Below are 19526 nucleotides of genomic sequence, written 5' to 3' on the forward strand. Positions count from 1 at the left end.
CGATTATTTAGTCATCGCCGACAAGTCGTATCGATCCGACACATTGTAAGATTCTTTACAAACACCGACATCCCGTCCGGAATAACTGATAATCTGTAAAGCGCATAAAATGTTTGAGCAGTTGACCCGGTTTTTGAATTTAACATTTTAATTTACCAACATCTTGTCAACACTGGCACAAAAACGCATCTTTCTAGCTACGTTCAATATTGTACGTTCTCCAATAACTTATTCGAAAGAACAGCAACACGTGCAACAAGACTCAATAATACCAAACATCTGATTGTATTCTAGTTCAAAACAGTGCACATTTCAAGAAATTTTTGAAAACCATATAATTCCTACCTATAATTTTTATAAACTACATCATGTCGGCAAATAAACGAAAAAATTTAAATGCAATGGAGGAAGATCCAAGTGATTCCAATTCTGAAACTGATAGCGATGAGGAGTTTGATGGGCCACATCCAGATGCATATACAGGAAACGAGGTATGCAAATGTAAATATGTTGCCTTCACGAAATGAAAAAGAAATATTTTTGGAATGTGTCGATCCATATATTCGCTTGATAAATACCTGTGGCGAACAAGGACTAAAGGTGTTTGTTTAATTCCAAAGAGTATTTTCTCTATCCTTTCATTATTGAACGCCACATATGTCTGCATATTGAGATTCTTGGTCTATGATTGAGATGAGTACATAACCACATTTATATATGTGCATTCTAGGAAGTTCAAATAGATTTTGAAGGTCGGTCTCCCATAGATCCTGACTGCCATGGTATTTCCCAGTTACTTCAAAGAGTATTTCTAAAGGCTCATGTTAACACAATGCAAATGGCTGATATGATCATAGGTAAGCTGTTAAGACTCTTAATATTTGTATGATGTATAACTGATTTACGAATCTACCATCGCAGCTCAAAATTTTGTGGGTAGTGTTATTTGTCAATGTGAAGGCGATATGGAAAGCGATGCCGACGATGATATGTGTGAAGATGGAACTATATTTGGTATTACCACAGTTCTTAATATTACAGCTAAAAAGGATGCCCCCTGCATTGAACAATTTCGTTCATTTGTTGTACAAAAAGCTGAAAAACACGCCCCAGATGCAGTCCTCAAACATTTTCGTGATGTATTGGGCAATGAGGCAAGGCCCGTAGGATATTTAATAAACGAACGTTTCATAAATATTCCTGCACAAATTTCGATACCATTGCTTGAGAGTCTGTATAAAGAAATCAATGGAGCAAAACAAAAAGGAATGCCCTTCAACTTTGTTTATTTTCTTATGATCATAAAATTCTACCGTAAAGAAGCCAAGAAAGGCAAACCCAAAGAAGATACTTATACCAATGCCGAAGAAGAACTAATTGCTGAGAAATCTGTTAATTCATTTGAATATTCCGTATCCGATGAGTGTGATATGGGCATGTCAGGTGATTGGTTAGAAGGTGATGCTACATTGACTCCTTACCGTAAGGTGGTATTATTTGATGCTAAAAATTTGCCGGAACTTATACTTGATATACAGAAATATATACATGGACAATGAAGTGGCATTAGTTATAGTATTTTAGTATGAATATTCCAAACAGGTATTTGGATATATTGATTCTACATATTTTTATATACATGAAATATATAAAGTAAATATAGTCTCTTAACTCGTAAATAATTGTAAATGTTTAATTTTATCTAAATGGATTTCAAATAGATATTGCATGAATATCTAGACCAATAAATCAATATCAATATTATTGAATATTTTCTTATTTATGGTTTCGTTTAAATTGAATAAGTTAGTTTAGGTTGAAAATGTTTGATTGAAAATGTTTCTTTGTTTTTTTTTTTATTAAATGGATTGTGCTGATTCGATTCGAAGGTCTGTTGAGTATGCTCAAATGTCCCAATAGTTACTTAGTACTTGCTTTTGCAATAATTATATTTTAAAACAAATTGATCCATAAAATATAATCAACTTAACTTCGACGAAGAAAACAAACTAAAAATGACCGAAATATGCTACATTATCAAAATTAAAATAACACGGTAAATGTTATTGGGTTCCAGTGCATAACGGCGACTTTTTATTACTGACAATTTAGCTATTTTTCCAAAAAGTTTGTTATTTCTATCCCCTTAAGGTCAGTACTATGTCCGCTTTTCGCGTTGAAATTTTCGCGTTTACTTTGTCAGAACAGTTCAATATAAATTAACTCAATTGATGCGCAGTTTCTTTTTCCTCTAGATTACGCAAGACTTTACATGAATATGCTTGTTTTCATTTATAGTTTTGTTTATATCGCGAAAAGTAGTAGCGATTGGTCAAGATTGAATAAAGCTAGTAAAAACCCAAACATTGTGTAGCACGTTGTTACTCCAGACCTCAATACTTTGCAAAAAACAGTCATGCAAATTGGTACTGGAATTAAGGTCTATTAATACATTATAGTAGTTTTACTATGGACATGTATTTTTTGTATTGGATTCCCAATAGATTTTACAAGGTAATCAGCAGTTTTCTTAAAGACAATCTCTAATTCAAATTAGGTTAGGTTTGGTGGCAGCCCGATGTATCAGGCTCACTTAGACTATTCAGTCCATTGTTATACCACATTGGTGAACTTCTCTCTTATCACTGAGTTCTGCCCGATTCCATATTAAGCTCAATGACAAGGGCTTAATAAGGAATATTCAAATTAGAAATAAAGCCAATTATAGCTAACGGTAATCGAATCAATGTTGTATGTATTCGATCAGCTGTTGTTTAAACATTCCTGTTCTCACCCAACAAATGGCAGAACAACAACTAGAAATAAAACAGTCAGGCAACATCATAATAAATCGATCAAGGGGATGAGGTTGCAATAGTTAAGGGGAGACCGGCAAATTGGCAGTCATCGTTGATAACGCGATTCATTATTCTCTCTAATTCACAATCACAGAGCGTGTTTGGTGTTTACCACACACAGATTCCAAGTTTAAACTGTCCCCTTTATATTGCCAACAAAGAAATTACTCATCTTCAACTATTGCACTTGATATCTAGCAAACAGGCAAGCTCAAATAACCAATAAACAAAAAAGATTGAAGAGAGACTGTTCTCGTTTGGGGATAAGACTTCGATAACACACTTTCAGTTTGCGGGCCAGTCAGTCCCTCGCATATAATAAAACAGTGACTGGCATTGCATTTTCAATTCCAGTTGGTCATAAAGTCCCGTCAGTTATAGTTGTGTTGTTGACTAGTTCGGTGGTACTCGAGAATACGGATACAAATTGAAGTTCTATAGAAAATAATAAACTTGAAAACTCTCCTTGGAAAAATGGGACTAGACAAGTAAGTATGCGATAAAATATTTACATAATAATTTCTTTATGTGGAAATGTAGTGAATAACAAAATCCACAGTATAAGAAAATCCAAAGTAAAATTGTCTTTATATAGTTGCATCTTTCGATGGAATACATTTGGAAAGCTGAGAAAGTTTGTTAGCTGCAGTAGAAGTGCTTCACGTAACAACCATCTGGTCTAGTCCTCATAAAAAATAGAGAAAATGACACGTTTTGTATTGTGTTCTGAGTTATGCTATTTGGAATTTCACAAATTCTTAAATATTCTAGATGCGTGTGGGAATGTATATGTAACACCTGCCATGACTTTGGGTTCGAACTCGAATATTTCCTTAATGCTGTTCGATTGAGGTCTACTGGCGCATAGGTTAGATTAAAATGGAAGATTTATTAGACATGTCGATTGTGGGACCATGGTGGGTCCGGTCTTCCATTTAGATCCTTTTCAAAGATTCAATGCAACTTCTTCGTATGTCTACTAATATTATTTCCAAAGACATTGGGGATGTTTGAACCAAGTTGGATTACATTTGATACGTCGATTCGATATGAAAGTAATTGATCGAGCTAAAAGCATTCACATATTGGCCCATATGTAGCCCTTTTTAAAAAAGATGATATTTAGAATCATATTCTCCTTATAATTCAATGTCGGCTTTTTCGTTAAAATCCGATTATTTATTTAATCAAAAAATCGGTAATACAAATCCAATACAAAATATGTAATTTAATATAGATACATATAATTTTATTAGGGGTAACATCAAAAGTCGATTTTCAAAAATGTTCTAGAGTCGAAAATTAACTATTCGACTTATCGACATTTTGTCAAAGAAAGTCAGAAAATGTCAAATAATCTGGAAGACGCATATAAACCATGTTAGCCAAAGTTGGTAGAATTCTACCAAAAATGGTAGATTTTTTACTGTTTGGTAGAATTCTTGATGTTTTGCTAGATTTTGCAAACTATACGTATCCAAGTAAGAGGTACATCAATTTTCTATAGAAATAAATTTTTTGATAAAATATTCCATGGAAATAAAATATTGACAAAATTTTCTATAGATATAACATTTTGACAAAATTTTCTATAAAAATAAAATTTTGAAAACATTTTGTATAGCAATAAAATGTTGACAACATTTTCTATAGAAATAAAATGTTGACCATAGGCGTAGGAAGGCCGCTGGGGAGGGGCTTAGACCCCTCAGAAAAAATTTACCCCCCCAGAATTTGAAAACCTATTTACGACTTTGTTTTGTAGTGGCAGTTGCCGATGGCAATATATAATCTTACTTCTTAACATTGTCTTCTAAATTGTAAGTTAGTTTCTTTATTATAAGGTGAATTAACAAATTTTGTGATATTTTCTCGAATAAAAAATTTTTATAACCCGAGTAAAAATTGAGGGATCTAATTTGATACAATAAGATATGAGTAGATCCGAAAAATGGTAAGATCTAATCGTATCTAATTACTATGGAATTAGATCTGATCAGATCTCATTACTGGCTTAGATCTAATGTCTTTTATATAATTATATATAGTTGGATTTGATGTTAGATCTCGTCTTATGTGGAATTATATATAATTATATCTAAGTCTGTCTCATCATATCTGGGTACATCTGCTTAGATCTAAAGTGGCAAATTTTGAGATCTAATGATATCTAATTTGATCCTCCAATTTGTACAAGTAAGTTTTTATGATAGCGCTTGTCTGAAACATTTGATCTCGAATATTTTCATAAATTATTAAAATATTAAAATTTTCTAGAAGAGATTTAGCATTTCTGCGGTAAAATTTTAAAAATTTGTACCATTTTATAAATTCTTACTCTTTTTTTTAACTATTAAAAATAACCATAAAAAAAACGAAAAAATTTAATTAAAACAACTTCCTGCGTAGTTAAAATATTTAACTTCTTTGTGAGGACTTTTTGATGTGCTTTTAAGGTTGTGTCTTTAGAACAACATCCAATTTTTTTTGCTGGGAAAAAGTGTGGAACTACTTTTAGTTGCTTTTTTATAAATTAATTGTATAGTTATGTTGAAGTCCCATTTTTTATTCATTTTTATAAAATAAAACGTTAATTGAACCTATAACTTCAGTTTATTATTTTTTTGCAATGTTCCCCCCAAGGAACATTGTCTAGCTACGCTAATGATTTTGACAAAATTTTCTATAGAAATAAAATTTTGACAAAATTTTCTATAGAAATAAAATTTTGACAAAATTTTCCAAAGAAATAAAATTTTGACAAAATTTTCTATAGAAATAAAATTTTGTCAAAATTTCCTATAGAAATAAAATTTTGACAAAATTTTCTATAGAAAAAAAATTTTGACAAAATTTCCTATAGAAATAAAATTTTGACAAAATTTTCTATAGAAATAAAATTTTGTCAAATTTTTATTTCTAAATAGAATTTTGTCAAAATTTTATTTCTATAGGAAGTATTGGTCAACATTTTATTTCTTTAGAAAATTTGGAGAGGATTATTTACTTTGCAAAATCTACCCACAAATCAAGAATTCTACCAATCTACCAAACTGTAAAAAATCTACCATTTTTTGTAGAATTCTACCAACTGTGACAACTGTGATCAAGAGTCGAATAGTTAAGTTGGAAATTTACCATAAAGTATATTTTTTAATTTATTTACAAATAGTGCTAAATTTAAAGTAAATAAAAACATGAGCTATAAAAACATGATTATAGGATTATGCATTATTGAAAATAAAGTAGAATCATCACATTATTACTGCATACCAAAAAAAAAAAAAAAACAGTGTCATAATTGGGGTATTTACAGCGTTAACCCTAGGTCTGGCCAGACCACATTTGACTTTGAGCGCTTAGTGATCGAAAGCTTATCGCCTATCCTAGGGTTAACTAACTCCTTCTAAGACCATCAGTAATGAATCTGAAACTACTGTGTGAAGAAAATTGTATCCAAACACATAATTTTTTTTCTTATTCAATCACGAAATTAATTGATCCAATTATTTTTTTAATTGAAATGTCTTCAATCACAGAAATGATAGTACCAATTAAAAAATTAATTGAAAGTCAATTAAAAAACTAATTAATACTATTAATTTTTGTGATTGATTTTTGTTTCAATAAAAAAATGGGTTGAATCTATTAAATTTTTTTAAACTTAATTAAAATTTTAATTGGAAAAATGTTTGTGAAATTTTTTCCTGTGAAGTTCGAGATTCGGAAATTTCCTTTAAAAACTACATCAATTCCTTTATCTTATTTGTCGAAAAAAATGTTTTGAAATCAAGAGATTATTAAAATATTTCCCCCTGTATGTACTGGATGATATGAAGTACTACTACGTCATGAATATACAAAATATCTTAAAGGTTAGAAGATACTATGGTTATCATGATCGGATTGCACTCTGAAGGTCGGGGTTTAATTCCAGAAGCAGATAATAACACCACACTCCTCTGAGTATTTCTGTCATGTGAGACCTCTCTATAAGTCGTTGTAAGGCATCAATTTCGGACTGGGCTATATAAAGTTCTCTTATCATTGCATGAATATAGAATAGCACTGTGAAAGAGATCTGGATTTCTGCATCGTCTTCGCCCTTAGAAAACATAATTTTTTATATTAGAAAATCTTTTCCTTAGATTTTTAAAATTAGGTTATAAAATAATTAAATTAGTTTAAAAAGTTGTTTTGAAAAATTGTTAATCAGTGAATACTGGATGTCATAAGTAATAGACAATTCTGCGTTGAGTTTGTTTACCTCAAGCCCATTTGATTCATAACATTGTTGTATTTTCTTTTTATTTGCAACGTAATTGCTGCTGACACACATTCTTTTTAATTTTTTTTTAATCAACGGACAGTATTCATATTTCCTTATTCAAAGTCAAGGTTATGTTTGTTTACGTTATTTTTTCTATAAACATATGTGTACGAGTAAATGACGTTTTTATGGGCAGAAAAGAAGAGCAATAATAAAGCAAAGCTTAAATAACAAGAAATATTAATTACTGAAACGAGCAATTAGATTTTGTGGTGGTGGCAGTGCAAGTTGATTATTCGATCGAAGTGGATTATTCGAGTTTTAAGATCTGTTTGTTCTTGTTTAAAATCATAGAAAGTGGATTTCGGAGAGGTTTTTCTGATTCTTTCTAAAATTCCATTCCATACCATATTCTTATATATATGCTAAATTAGTCCATCTATTTTAAATATGTCTTATGGTATGCCTGCGATAATAATACACAGCAGCGTTTATTGTAAAAATTAACATTTCGTGAAAAAATGGAGATCTTGATAAGTGTGCATCTGATCAAATTTGAAAAATTGCTATTTCCAATAATAAATTTTATATGAATTTGTATCTGGTTAGATCTAAAAAATGATATCTATCAACCCGAATTCTAAATTTTTTTCTTGGTATTGTAGGTAATTTTGTAATATTACAAAGGATTACATGTATAAATAAACAAAAGCTTATGATATACTCTGTGTTATTAAAACTCTTATTATGCTGGTAAAATATTCTAAATTCTTTCTAAATTGTTTTCTTGCCATTGTAGGTAATTTTGTAATATTACAAAGGATTACATGTATAAATAAACAAAAGCTTAAGAGATACTCTGTGTTATTAAAACTCTTATTATGCTGGAAAAATATTTTGTCATGATATGCCTATAATAAACGCCCATATGTGACATACTTGTATTCTGCAACAAAGGGTATGCTCTTGATAACTTTATGCTTGTCCCCACACATATTATTTCCTCCCAAGACTGATATAAAATATGTCATTAAACTTGTTATTTGTATTTATTGTTATCTTTAAGCACTTAGCATTCCATAAACTGCATTTGTTGTATGCCTGTATTTAGTTTATTAATAAATAAATCTTATCAATATGTTCCCGACTTGTAGAGTTTACAGAGAATTGACATTTTAGATGGATTTATAAACGTGTAAATACTATTTTCAAATATATTGCATGTGGATTATCAGATACTAAATGTTCCAGCTGCTTTAAGAATATTTGAAAATAGGCGAATAGTTTGATATAATAAATTAAAATTTATTATGCCCTCGTTGACCTGAATTACTGAAAATATACAAAAAAAAATAGGTTTGAGTCTTTTAGTGTAGACTCTTACAAAATACTCTTCGATGAAAAATATTCGTACTATATAAGCACTCCACAGCTCAAATCGATATCTTATCTCATTTGCACACATAAAATAAATAGATGCTAATTTTCAAGTCGATAGCAACGAATACAAATGCAGGGAAAACTCTATGATATTAAATATCAATATGAAAAAAATATGAAGTACATATCCTAAGAGAAATGGATCAATTCCAGGACTAGTCCCTGGTGGTGTGTGTATGGACTAGCCCCAGTTCTGGAATGGCCCGTTTAACATGGGTTTGTGATTGACAGGGTCTATTTACACTCTAGGACAATTTTCACTAAAATCTACCTACGCCTACCTACATCTACCATATGGATTTGTACATTTGGGAGGAAAAAAAATTTATAAGAAAATTTTTTGCTTAAGGGCGATACTAAGATTGTGTTTCACAGATAAAAATTAAAAACTTCCACAATTACTTTGCTTTACTATGTTATTTTAAAGAAAGGAAATTTTGAATTGGTGTTTTTGACCATTGCCTCCAAAATATGTTGAAAGCAGCCCAATTTCCTCATTTTCTGGTTTACGAATTCGCAAAACGCGAAATTGTATTGCTTAAAACTCGTAAAACTTCCTTCCATCGCAGATTTTTTTTATTCAATCACAAAATTGATTGTTCCAACTAATTCTTTAATTGAAATTTCGTCAAACATGAAAATAGTATCAATCGCAGAATTGAATGAAATAAACAATTTATATAATTGATACATAAGATTTTGGTCGCAAATAAAACATTTTTATTTTTTTGTTAATTTAAAAAAATTTCGACGTAAGTGTTTTATTATTATTTATTTATTCATTCACAGACTACAAGATATACAAAGATCTTTTAAATTACAGTATGTGATTAATGTTGGTAAGATAGCAAATGTATTTTGCGACTTAATTTATAAATTATAATTAATTAATAAATTAATAATTAACATAGACAATTTTCAAAATTTTTAAAATAAGCTACAAAATTCTAACAATAACGAGGGAAATTTTAATAACCAGTAATTTAGCAATAAAAGATGAATTGATAACAACGAATTGAATGGTCGCAGGTAAAGAGTTCCACTGACGAACGGCGTTGAAAAAGAAGTGTCATTCAGATATCAGGAGCTGGTGTTGTTTTGGAATTATTAAAATTCTTCTGTTTGATCTCCCAAAACGTAATTTGTCATAAAGATGTGTTGGTTCTTTGGTGTAGATAATCTTTTGCAGCAAAATTAATACTCTGATGTTTAATTTGTCATAAAGATGTGTTGGTTCTTTGGTGTAGATAATCTTTTGCAGCAAAATTAACGCTCTGATGTTTAACAGTTGCGCAAATGCTATACCATAAAGATATTTAATGTACGCAGCACAACTATCAAAGCGTTTGATACCGTACACATATCTAACGATTGCATTGTATGCTGTTTCAAGGCGACGTTTATAATACGCATCGGCACTACCAAACAATTCACAGCCATAAAGGATTATAGGAATGTGTTGTGGTTGTTTGGAAAATGATAAATTTAAGTTATACTAATGCAACCAATATATAAAGTTTTGCTCATTTTTAATTAAAAACAAGAAAGTAAAGTCTAAAGTCGGGCGGGGCCGACTATATTACACCCTTCACCACCATGTAGACCAACATTTGTGTTACCATCTCAACTACTTCAAATTTGCTGGGAGCTATATAAAGGTTTGCATTTCCAGATACAAATACTTATAATGGAGACAATTTTTTCTACTTCTACAAAATCTCTGAAACTAAAATTGAAATCGGCTAACGCCCTGGTATGAAACACAATGTTAGTAAAAAATATGGGAAATATGAAGCGAGAGAAATTTTAATGCAATTATACAAACGAGCATTTATGATTTATCAGGTGATACATATGTATTCGAGATATAGGACAATTTTAGTAATATTTACAATTTTTGCTACTTATCAGTGGCTATTTTACAAGGATATTGGTTAGTTCTCGCCAAGATATGTGGTCAAGTGTGGGTTGTGATATATTATTTGGTCAAGTCGGGCGACTTGAAGCCTTATTTAAAACTCAACCGTTCTGTGGAAATTCTGGCATTACTGTGTGTGACTAAGATATGGGGAAATCATCACAGAATTTTGTGTAAAGTGTGGGACTTTGGCCATATTTGTATAAACCAGAAGAACGAATATATGGAGGCTTTATCTAAAACTGAACCAAATTAGAACAAACTTCACACACTTAAATATCATATTAAATATATTCTCTGTGTAAACTATCCAGTCAATTGGAGGAAAATCCCATTGAAAATGGGTCTAAAATATGAAAAAGTCTACCATATTTCCCCAACTCTGGTGTACGTATATATGGGAGCTATATATAATCTGAACCGATTTTGACTAAATGTGAACTGCATAGTTAGAATAATAATTCTGCAGTCTCTGCTAAATTTCACGTAAATGGGATTATAACTTTAGCCCCCGTGGTCATATGAGTGGAAATCGAAAGATATATATGGGAGCTATATCTAAATGTGAACCGATTTCAACCAAATTTGGTACATTTACCAATACTATTAAACATACTCCTGGTGCAAAATTTGAAGCAAGTCAAGGCAAAACTCTGGCTTTTGAGGACATATAAGTTCAAATCGGACGAAAGATATATATGGGAGCTATATCTAAATTTGAACCGATTTCAAACAAACTTGGTACACTTACCCATACTATTAAACATACTCCTTGTGCAAAATTTGAACTAAATCACGGCAAAACTCTGGCTTTTGAGGCCATATAAGTGCAAATCGGACGAAAGATTTATATGGGAGCTATATCTAAATTTGAACCGATTTCAACCAAATTTGGTACACTTACCCATACTATTAAACGAACTCCTTGTGCAAAATTTGAACTAAATCACGGCAAAACTCTGGCTTTTGAGGCCATATAAGTGCAAATCGGACGAAAGATATATATGGGAGCTATATCTAAATCTGAACCGATTTCAACCAAATTTGGTACCCTTACCAATACTATTAAACGTACTCCTTGTGCAAATTTGGTACACTTACCCATACTATTAAACGTACTCCTTGTGCAAAATTTGAACCAATTCACGGCAAAACTCTAGCTTTTGCGGCCATATAAGTTCAAATCGGACGAAAGATATATATGGGAGCTATATCTAAATTTGAACCGATTTCAACAAAATTTTGTACACTTACCCATACTATTAAACGTACTCCTTGTGCAAAATTTGAACGAAATCACTTCAAAACTCTGGCTTTTGAGGCCATATAAGTGCAAATCGGACGAAAGATATATATGGGAGCTGTATCTGAATCTGAACCGATTTCAATCAAATTTACCAAGCATTGGTAGAATGTCAATTCAACTCTCTGTGCAAAATTTCACGTAAATCGGTAGTAAACTTTGGTCATATGAGTCTAAATCGGACGAGAGATATATATGGAAGCTATATCTAAATCTGAACCGATTTGGATAATATTTTGCAAGTTTTTCGAGACTCATAAAATATTTGGATGTACGGAATGTATGTACGCCAATTATAACCAGATCGGGGATAAATATATATGACAGCTATATCTAAATCTGAACCGATTTTTTCCAAAATCAATAGCGATCGTCTTTGTTCCCCAAAACGACCCTGTGCCAAATTTGAGGACGATCGGACTTAAACTGCGACCTGTACTTTGCGCACAAAAATACATGAACGGACAGACAGACAGACGGACATCGCTAATACTAAACGATGGGTCTCAGACTTTTCCTTCTTGGCGTTACATACAAATGCACAAACTTATTATACCCTGTACCACAGTAGTGGTGAAGGGTATAATGAACTGAGTAACATAATAAACAAAATCTTGGTTATCATTTTTGTTCACGATGCAATTTATAATGACTTGAAATAGGCCATAGTCAAATTGACAAAGTATGACGTTAGTGTACAAAAAATAAGGATGAATTTCCAGGGTTAATTATTTATTTATTCATTATTAGAATTATATGGAGGGATGAATTCTTTGAGAATTCGTAATCCAAAACAGACTTTTTAATTTAGATTTCCACCTGTGAAACTCGAACTTACGAAGTGTGTGATTGTCTTATTTTCCCAAGTCGGAGTGCTATATCTAAATTTAAACAAATATATTTTGCATGTATCCAGTGTGAATATCATCACCTATTTTTTCACCTGTATTCCTTCATGCACCACAAGACTTTCTTATGAGTATTCCATTTCTAATTCTAATTGGTTTTTTCCAATTAATGAATTATTGATAAAAACGAGCTCGTGGTCTGTGTTTATACCCTACGCCACACTGTGGAACAGGGTATTATAAGTTAGTGCGTATGTTTGCAACACCCACAAGGAGAAAAATGCTCAGGGTGGGCTCCTGAGTCGATATAGCCATGTCCGTCTGTCTGTGAACACATTTTTGTGATCAAAGTCTAGGTCGCAGTTTTAGTCCAGTCGACTTCAATTTTGGCACAAGCATGTGTTTTGGCTCAGAATAGAACCCTATTGATTTTGGAAGAAATCGATTCAGATTTAGATATAGCTCCCATATATATCTTTCGCCCGTTATGGACTTATATGGCCCCAGAAGTCAAAGTTTTACCCCAATTTGATTGAAATTTTGCACTAGAGTACATTAGTAGTGTAGTCATTAGTAGTGCGCGCAAAACTTGATAAGTTTTCCTAGTAAACTTTGCATGGTATTCATATGGATAGTTCAAAATAAAAATGTATTTCACCCGATTTTTTTTTTTTTGAATTGTGTTATAGAGCAATTGGTTTGGGAATATAGTTTCACGATGGTAACACACATTTATGTCTTCATATGTGATTAGATTATTTTCCAAAAAGCTGTAGCAAAGTATGGCGTTATAAATATGGTTGTTATCAGCATATTAAATCATCAACTATAGTAGTTCACGTGTTATTTACCGATGGACCACTTGACAAAATATCTATATAGGCAGTTTAAAGACAATTAATAACAACATATTAATGGCAACTATAAAGCTCATTTGACAATAAATTGTTTGTATAGTATAGTTTACTTGAAAAAGTGGTAGGTTAAGAGACCAGAAACCCCACTGAAGTAGACAAAACATTTGCTTCTGCAAAAATCTTTGGATCCTTTAAAAAATAGAAAATTAAAGGCTCTTATTATATATTAAAATATATTTTTCTGAATATATTGTAACTTTTCATTTTTCAGGTTAATACCATGTACAGTCCAAGTGGCTAAAATGATTCAAAAATCCGGCTGTGATGTCTTGTGCATCATTGACCGTCAGATACCCGCCGAATTGGTAGAACAATTTAATGAATTCCGTTCATTTGATAAGGCATTCGATAGCGTAGTGTCATGCTTCAAATCACCTAAATTAAATATGCCTGTGGTATACTCTCCATTACCCGAATTAAGTGATTACCATGATGTCCGGGCGTATCAACAAGCAGCCGCTAAATCTCTTCAAAGAGCTATTAAAGCTGGTTTCAAGTCTCCACTATTATTGGTTCCCGAAAGTAAAAAATTCCGAAATGTTGAATTATGTACTGTGCTTGGAGCTTTAGAGGAACTCTATGTGGTTCGTATTGGATTTTATGGCTGTAGAAAATTAAAAAAAAAATATTAATTTTTGTGTTTGTTTTTCAGCCCATTCAATTGCGTGAAGATGTTCCAGATAAACGTCAACGTATCAATAATCTGTCTGTGATGATATCGAATCCCAAAGCAGAGGATATTGTTAAAGAAGCCATTGTTTTGGAGTCAGGCAGATTTGTAGCTCGTGACATTGGTAAGTTAATTGCAAAAATTTATATTAAAATCAATTAGTTGAGGAGGAGATTTAAAGTAGTAACACTATAGGGAATTTGCAGGGATATAGGCTGCTTACATTCGTTGGATATTGTGTGCTTATCGCTTCTTATTGATTGATATAATGAAGGTTATGTTTAGCTTGACATGTGTACTTTTAAAATTTAAAACTGACCCAAAAAAATATTTTTTTGATTAAATCACGAAATTAATAGATCCAATTAATTTTTAATTGAAATGTCTTAATCGTAAAAATTATAGTATAGATAGGATAGAATGATAGGATACAATCACCGATATCAATTAAAAAATTAAGTGATAATTTTATATTTTTGTGATTGATTTTTTTAAATTTAAAAATTTTTTCAAACAGTTAAATTTTTAATTGAATATTTTTGAAAATCAATTAAAATTTTAATTGGATATATTTTAGTGAAAATTGTATTGCTTAAACCCTTTGGTCTTCCCGGACTCTAATAACTGGATTAACTTTGCAGCACAGTTTAATGATTTGGCTGCAATATTCTCATACATCCTGTTTAGTCTTTTCTGGTAAACTGATTCTAATAGAATATCTGCCGCAAAGACTTTTTTAAATAATTGTATAAAGGTCGGTTTCCCAATGTCTTCTTACCATTTATCGTTTAGATAAAACTTCCGATACAAAATGTTTACTAGCCGTTAGGCCATCCTTCGGTTAACTATTATTCTGAGGATGCTAAACTGGCCATAAGTATATTTATAACCCATTACAGATGTCATTTATAAGGGGTTTGATTATTCAGATACAATATTGACGCTGTTCAGGAGTAGGAATAGAAGATAGGTAGAGACTAAACAATGCTGAAAATACCACCCTAGAACTCCATATGTAGGAGTTCTGTGTCATGCCTTTGCATATCGAAGGTTTGAAATGGGTCAAGCGACTATATAACAGTCCTTTGGACCTTCTTTTTATAGACGAGTTGGGACGGCTTTTCACAATGAGGGGGAACAACTTAGGGGAATTTTGAACCACTCATAAATATCACCAGCATTACTGAAATAGGGGATAGTCTAGCACCGAAAAACTTTTTGGTGTTTGGTCGAAGCTGGGATTGAACTCATGACCCTTTGTATGTAAAGCGAGCATGCTAACATTTGCACCACGGTGGTTCCCTACTTTAGAATTAAACATAAATCTTTATATTTATGAACCTAATGGTTGAGCAGAGAGACCTGCCAAAGGTTACTTGCTTTGAGGGATTTTTTTATTTAGAAATTATGGTATTCATGGAACACATTAAAGTAACTCAATATTTCTATTTTTAGGTGTCGGTGATCCTGAACGCATGGCACCACCACGTGTTGAAGAATATGTTACAAAACTCTTCGATGGTCTGAAGGTAACAGTCATTAGTGATGTGAATACTATCACCAAGGAATATCCACTCTTTGCTGCCGTCAATCGTGCTGCCAATCATGTGAAACGCCATCAAGGACGTATTATTTTCGTAGAATATGTTCCTCCTCAAAAAGCTAGAAAGACTTTAATGTTGGTGGGTAAGGGTGTTACTTATGACACTGGTGGTGCTGACATTAAAGCTGGAGGTATTATGTCCGGTATGTCTCGTGATAAATGTGGTGCAGCAGCAGTTGCTGGTTTCATGCAGGTTTGTTAGCTACAAATACCTCTTATATTCAAACTTAGAAGGTTTCTTGTTTTCGTAGATTGTTAAAGAACAAAAACCCGCCGATGTTCATGTTATTGCTGCTCTCTGTATGGTACGTAACTCTGTTGGCGAAGAATGCTATGTGGCAGATGAGGTTATTACATCGCGTGCTGGTGTTCGTGTGCGTGTCGGAAACACCGATGCCGAAGGTCGTATGTGTATGGCTGATGCTTTGTGTCGCATGAAAGAAATTGCTGTTGCCGAACAATTACCTGATCCTCATCTTTTCACTATTGCCACTTTGACTGGTCATGCTTGTGTTTCCGCCGGTGAAGGATACTCCATCATTATGGATAATAGTGTAGCTCGTGCTGCCAATCATGCTCGTGATTTACAAGAAATTGGTACTTCATTCGGTGAACCGTTTGAAGTGTCGGTAATTCGTCAAGATGACTTCGATTTTAATGCGGGCAAAGTTATTGGCGAAGATATTCTTCAATGCAACAATGCTCCTTCATCGCGTACACCACGTGGCCATCAAGTGCCAGCTGCATTCCTTATGCAAACTACAGGACTTGATAAACATGGTTTGGAATCCGATAGACCTTTGAAATATACCCATTTGGATATTGCTGCTAGTGCTGGAGAATATCCAAAACTACCAACTGCTGCACCTATTGTAGCTTTGGCAAAGGCCCATTTATCTTAAATTAACACAAAAAAGTGGTAAAAATATTATTGTTTTCTTGTTCTGTTTCTCGCCCTCACCGGCTTTGGTGATTTTCTTGTTTAAAGTTTGTCAATCATTAAATTAATGTTAAAAATTGACAGACTGTAAAAGATTTTTATTTTAAGTATTACTCTTAAAAAGAATAAAAAAGTATAAACATATGAAAAAATTATCTTAATTTCATATGAGTTTTTTTCGGATAATCCCCCAGCATTTTGATGAATGATTGTCTACTATTTAAGGCCCTGGTATTACAGATATATTTAGTAGACCAGGTAGGGACGCCTTTTCTCTTATCGCAATTATTCCATCAGAATACGGGCAGGTTTCAGTCATAGTCGCATCCCGTTGTTCCGGAGCAATACTATGTTTAGCTCAATGACAAGGAACCCCCCATTTTATAGAAAAATTAAATGGCGTGAAACACCCCCAGAAATGTCATCAGCATTACGTTTTGATGAAATATGAAAAAAAGATATACTCCAATTAAAAACTTCACTGAGGTCCTGGGAGTCTGCTTCAGTAATATTTTTCTTTTTTGTGTCACATCGCTCTATATCCGGAGTAGACCGTGAGTTCTCTAACTTTACTCTTTTTGTGTTATATCACTTATCGTCAGTTCATTGGCAGTTTCTTCTTCAGCATTTTTAGTGTCAACCTTACTGTCTAAAATGCCTCAAATCGCCCAAGGCCCAATGCTTCAATACTGTGATAATTAAGCCTGAATTCCATCATCATTTCTGTTTGTATTCCAATCACGGGTTTCACAGGTGGTAGAATTCTACCAAAAATGGTAGATTTTTTATTGTTTGGTAGATTAGTAGAATTCTTGATGTTTTTGTCGATTTAGCATAATATACCTCTCCAACTAAAAGGTACATCAATTTTCTATAGAAATACAATTATGACTAATTTTTAAATAAAATGTTGACAAAATTTTCTATAGAAATAAACTTTTGACAATATTTTCTATAGAAATAAAATTTTGAAAAAATTTTCTATAGATAAAATTTTGAAAAAATTTTCTTAGAAATAAAATTTTGAAAAAATTTTCTTAGAAATAAAATTTTGACAAAATTTTCTATGGAAATAAAATTTTGACAAAATTTTCTATAGAAATAAAATTTTGACAAAATTTTCTATAGAAATAAAATTTTGACAAAATTTTCTATAGAAATAAAATTTTGACAAAATTTTCTATAGAAATAAAATTTTGACAAAATTTTCTATAGAAATAAAATTTTGACAAAATTTTCTATAGAAATAAAATTTTGACAAAATTTTCTATAGAAATAGAATTTTGACAAAATTTTCAATAGAAATAGAATTTTGACAAATTTTCTATAAAGGGTGATTTGTTAAGAGCTTGATAACTTTTTTTAAAAAAAAAAACGCATAAAATTTGCAAAATCTCATCGGTTCTTTATTTGAAACGTTAGATTGGTCCATGACATTTACTTTTTGAAGATAATTTCATTTAAATGTTGACCGCGGCTGCGTCTTAGGTGGTCCATTCGGAAAGTTCAATTTTGGGCAACTTTTTCGAGCATTTCGGCCGGAATAGCCCGAATTTCTTCGGAAATGTTGTCTTCCAAAGCTGGAATAGTTGCTGGCTTATTTCTGTAGACTTTAGACTTGACGTAGCCCCACAAAAAATAGTCTAAAGGCGTCAAATCGCATGATCTTGGTGGCCAACTTACCGGTCCATTTCTTGAGATGAATTGTTCTCCGAAGTTTTCCCTCAAAATGGCCATAGAATCGCGAGCTGTGTGGCATGTAGCACCATCTTGTTGAAACCACATGTCAACCAAGTTCAGTTCTTCCATTTTTGGCAACAAAAAGTTTGTTAGCATCGAACGATAGCGATCGCCATTCACCGTAACGTTGCGTCCAACAGCATCTTTGAAAAAATACGGTCCAATGATTCCACCAGCGTACAAACCACACCAAACAGTGCATTTTTCGGGATGCATGGGCAGTTCTTGAACGGCTTCTGGTTGCTCTTCACTCCAAATGCGGCAATTTTGCTTATTTACGTAGCCATTCAACCAGAAATGGCCTCATCGCTGAACAAAATTTGTCGATAAAAAAGCGGATTTTCTGCCACTGATTTTGGTAATAAAATTCAATGATTTGCAAGCGTTGCTCGTTAGTAAGTCTATTCATGATGAAATGTCAAAGCATACTGAGCATCTTTCTCTTTGACACCATGTCTGAAATCCCACGTGATCTGTCAAATACTAATGCATGAAAATCCTAACCTCAAAAGAATCACCCTTTAGAAATGAAATTTTGACAAAATTTTCTATAGAAATAAAATTTTGACAAAATTTTCTATAGAAATAACATTTTGACAAAAATTTTCTATAGAATTAAATTTTGACAGGATCGCACCATATTGATTGCTAGTACTTTCATTGCCCTTCGGCTATACCAGAATAGGTCGACGTTCTCTGGATTCGTGTTATATATTTCTTCCAAATGACTTGGCTAATGCTTGGAACACAAAACTAATCGATCAAATTTTTGGAAAAATTCTTATAAAAATTCCCGAATGAAAGATCGATTTCCGATTTCTGAATTTTACAATTCATTCAAGCGAATTTTACAATTCACCACACACATAAAGGGAGAAAAAAAAAAAACGATAGCCTAAAAGTATGCAAAGAAAATACCACAATGCAATTATTCGCCGGGCAAATGATTTATTCCATCGATTCATTAAAACTAAAGCATAGTTTTAGGCATATACAAACAATTCTATTTTCGCCGTATA

The 19526-nt window shown here is 32.2% G+C and overlaps 2 protein-coding genes across 2 annotated transcripts; both read left to right on the forward strand.

Annotated features, from left to right (window-relative positions):
* Positions 1-237: 237 nt before the first annotated feature.
* On the forward strand, positions 238-1777 carry LOC142222391 (protein BCCIP homolog). The gene is made up of 3 exons (XM_075292531.1): positions 238-491; positions 731-857; positions 922-1777. Exons 1-3 carry the CDS (start codon positions 369-371, stop codon positions 1557-1559), a joined length of 888 nt encoding a protein of 295 aa, XP_075148646.1. The 5' UTR covers positions 238-368; the 3' UTR covers positions 1560-1777.
* A 1117-nt stretch (positions 1778-2894) lies between these two features.
* Positions 2895-16928, forward strand: Dip-B (Dipeptidase B). Its single transcript, XM_075292532.1, has 5 exons — positions 2895-3346; positions 13766-14138; positions 14207-14348; positions 15680-16020; positions 16079-16928. Exons 1-5 carry the CDS (start codon positions 3333-3335, stop codon positions 16727-16729), a joined length of 1521 nt encoding a protein of 506 aa, XP_075148647.1. The 5' UTR covers positions 2895-3332; the 3' UTR covers positions 16730-16928.
* The last annotated feature ends 2598 nt before the right edge of the window (positions 16929-19526 follow it).

The sequence above is a fragment of the Haematobia irritans genome, chromosome 1 (genome assembly GCF_050003625.1).
Source record: "Haematobia irritans isolate KBUSLIRL chromosome 1, ASM5000362v1, whole genome shotgun sequence".
NCBI classification, from domain to species: domain Eukaryota; kingdom Metazoa; phylum Arthropoda; class Insecta; order Diptera; family Muscidae; genus Haematobia; species Haematobia irritans.

Excerpts from the sequence above, each read along its gene's own strand:
- LOC142222391 (XM_075292531.1), top strand. The coding sequence starts at position 369 with ATGTCGGCAAATAAACGAAAAAATTTAAATGCAATGGAGGAAGATCCA. Across the intron at positions 492-730 it reads ATGCATATACAGGAAACGAG|GAAGTTCAAATAGATTTTGA; the intron begins GTATGCAAATGT and ends TGTGCATTCTAG. Across the intron at positions 858-921 it reads AATGGCTGATATGATCATAG|CTCAAAATTTTGTGGGTAGT; the intron begins GTAAGCTGTTAA and ends CTACCATCGCAG.
- Dip-B (XM_075292532.1), top strand. Across the intron at positions 14,139-14,206 it reads CTTTAGAGGAACTCTATGTG|CCCATTCAATTGCGTGAAGA; the intron begins GTTCGTATTGGA and ends TTTGTTTTTCAG. Across the intron at positions 16,021-16,078 it reads CAGTTGCTGGTTTCATGCAG|ATTGTTAAAGAACAAAAACC; the intron begins GTTTGTTAGCTA and ends TTGTTTTCGTAG.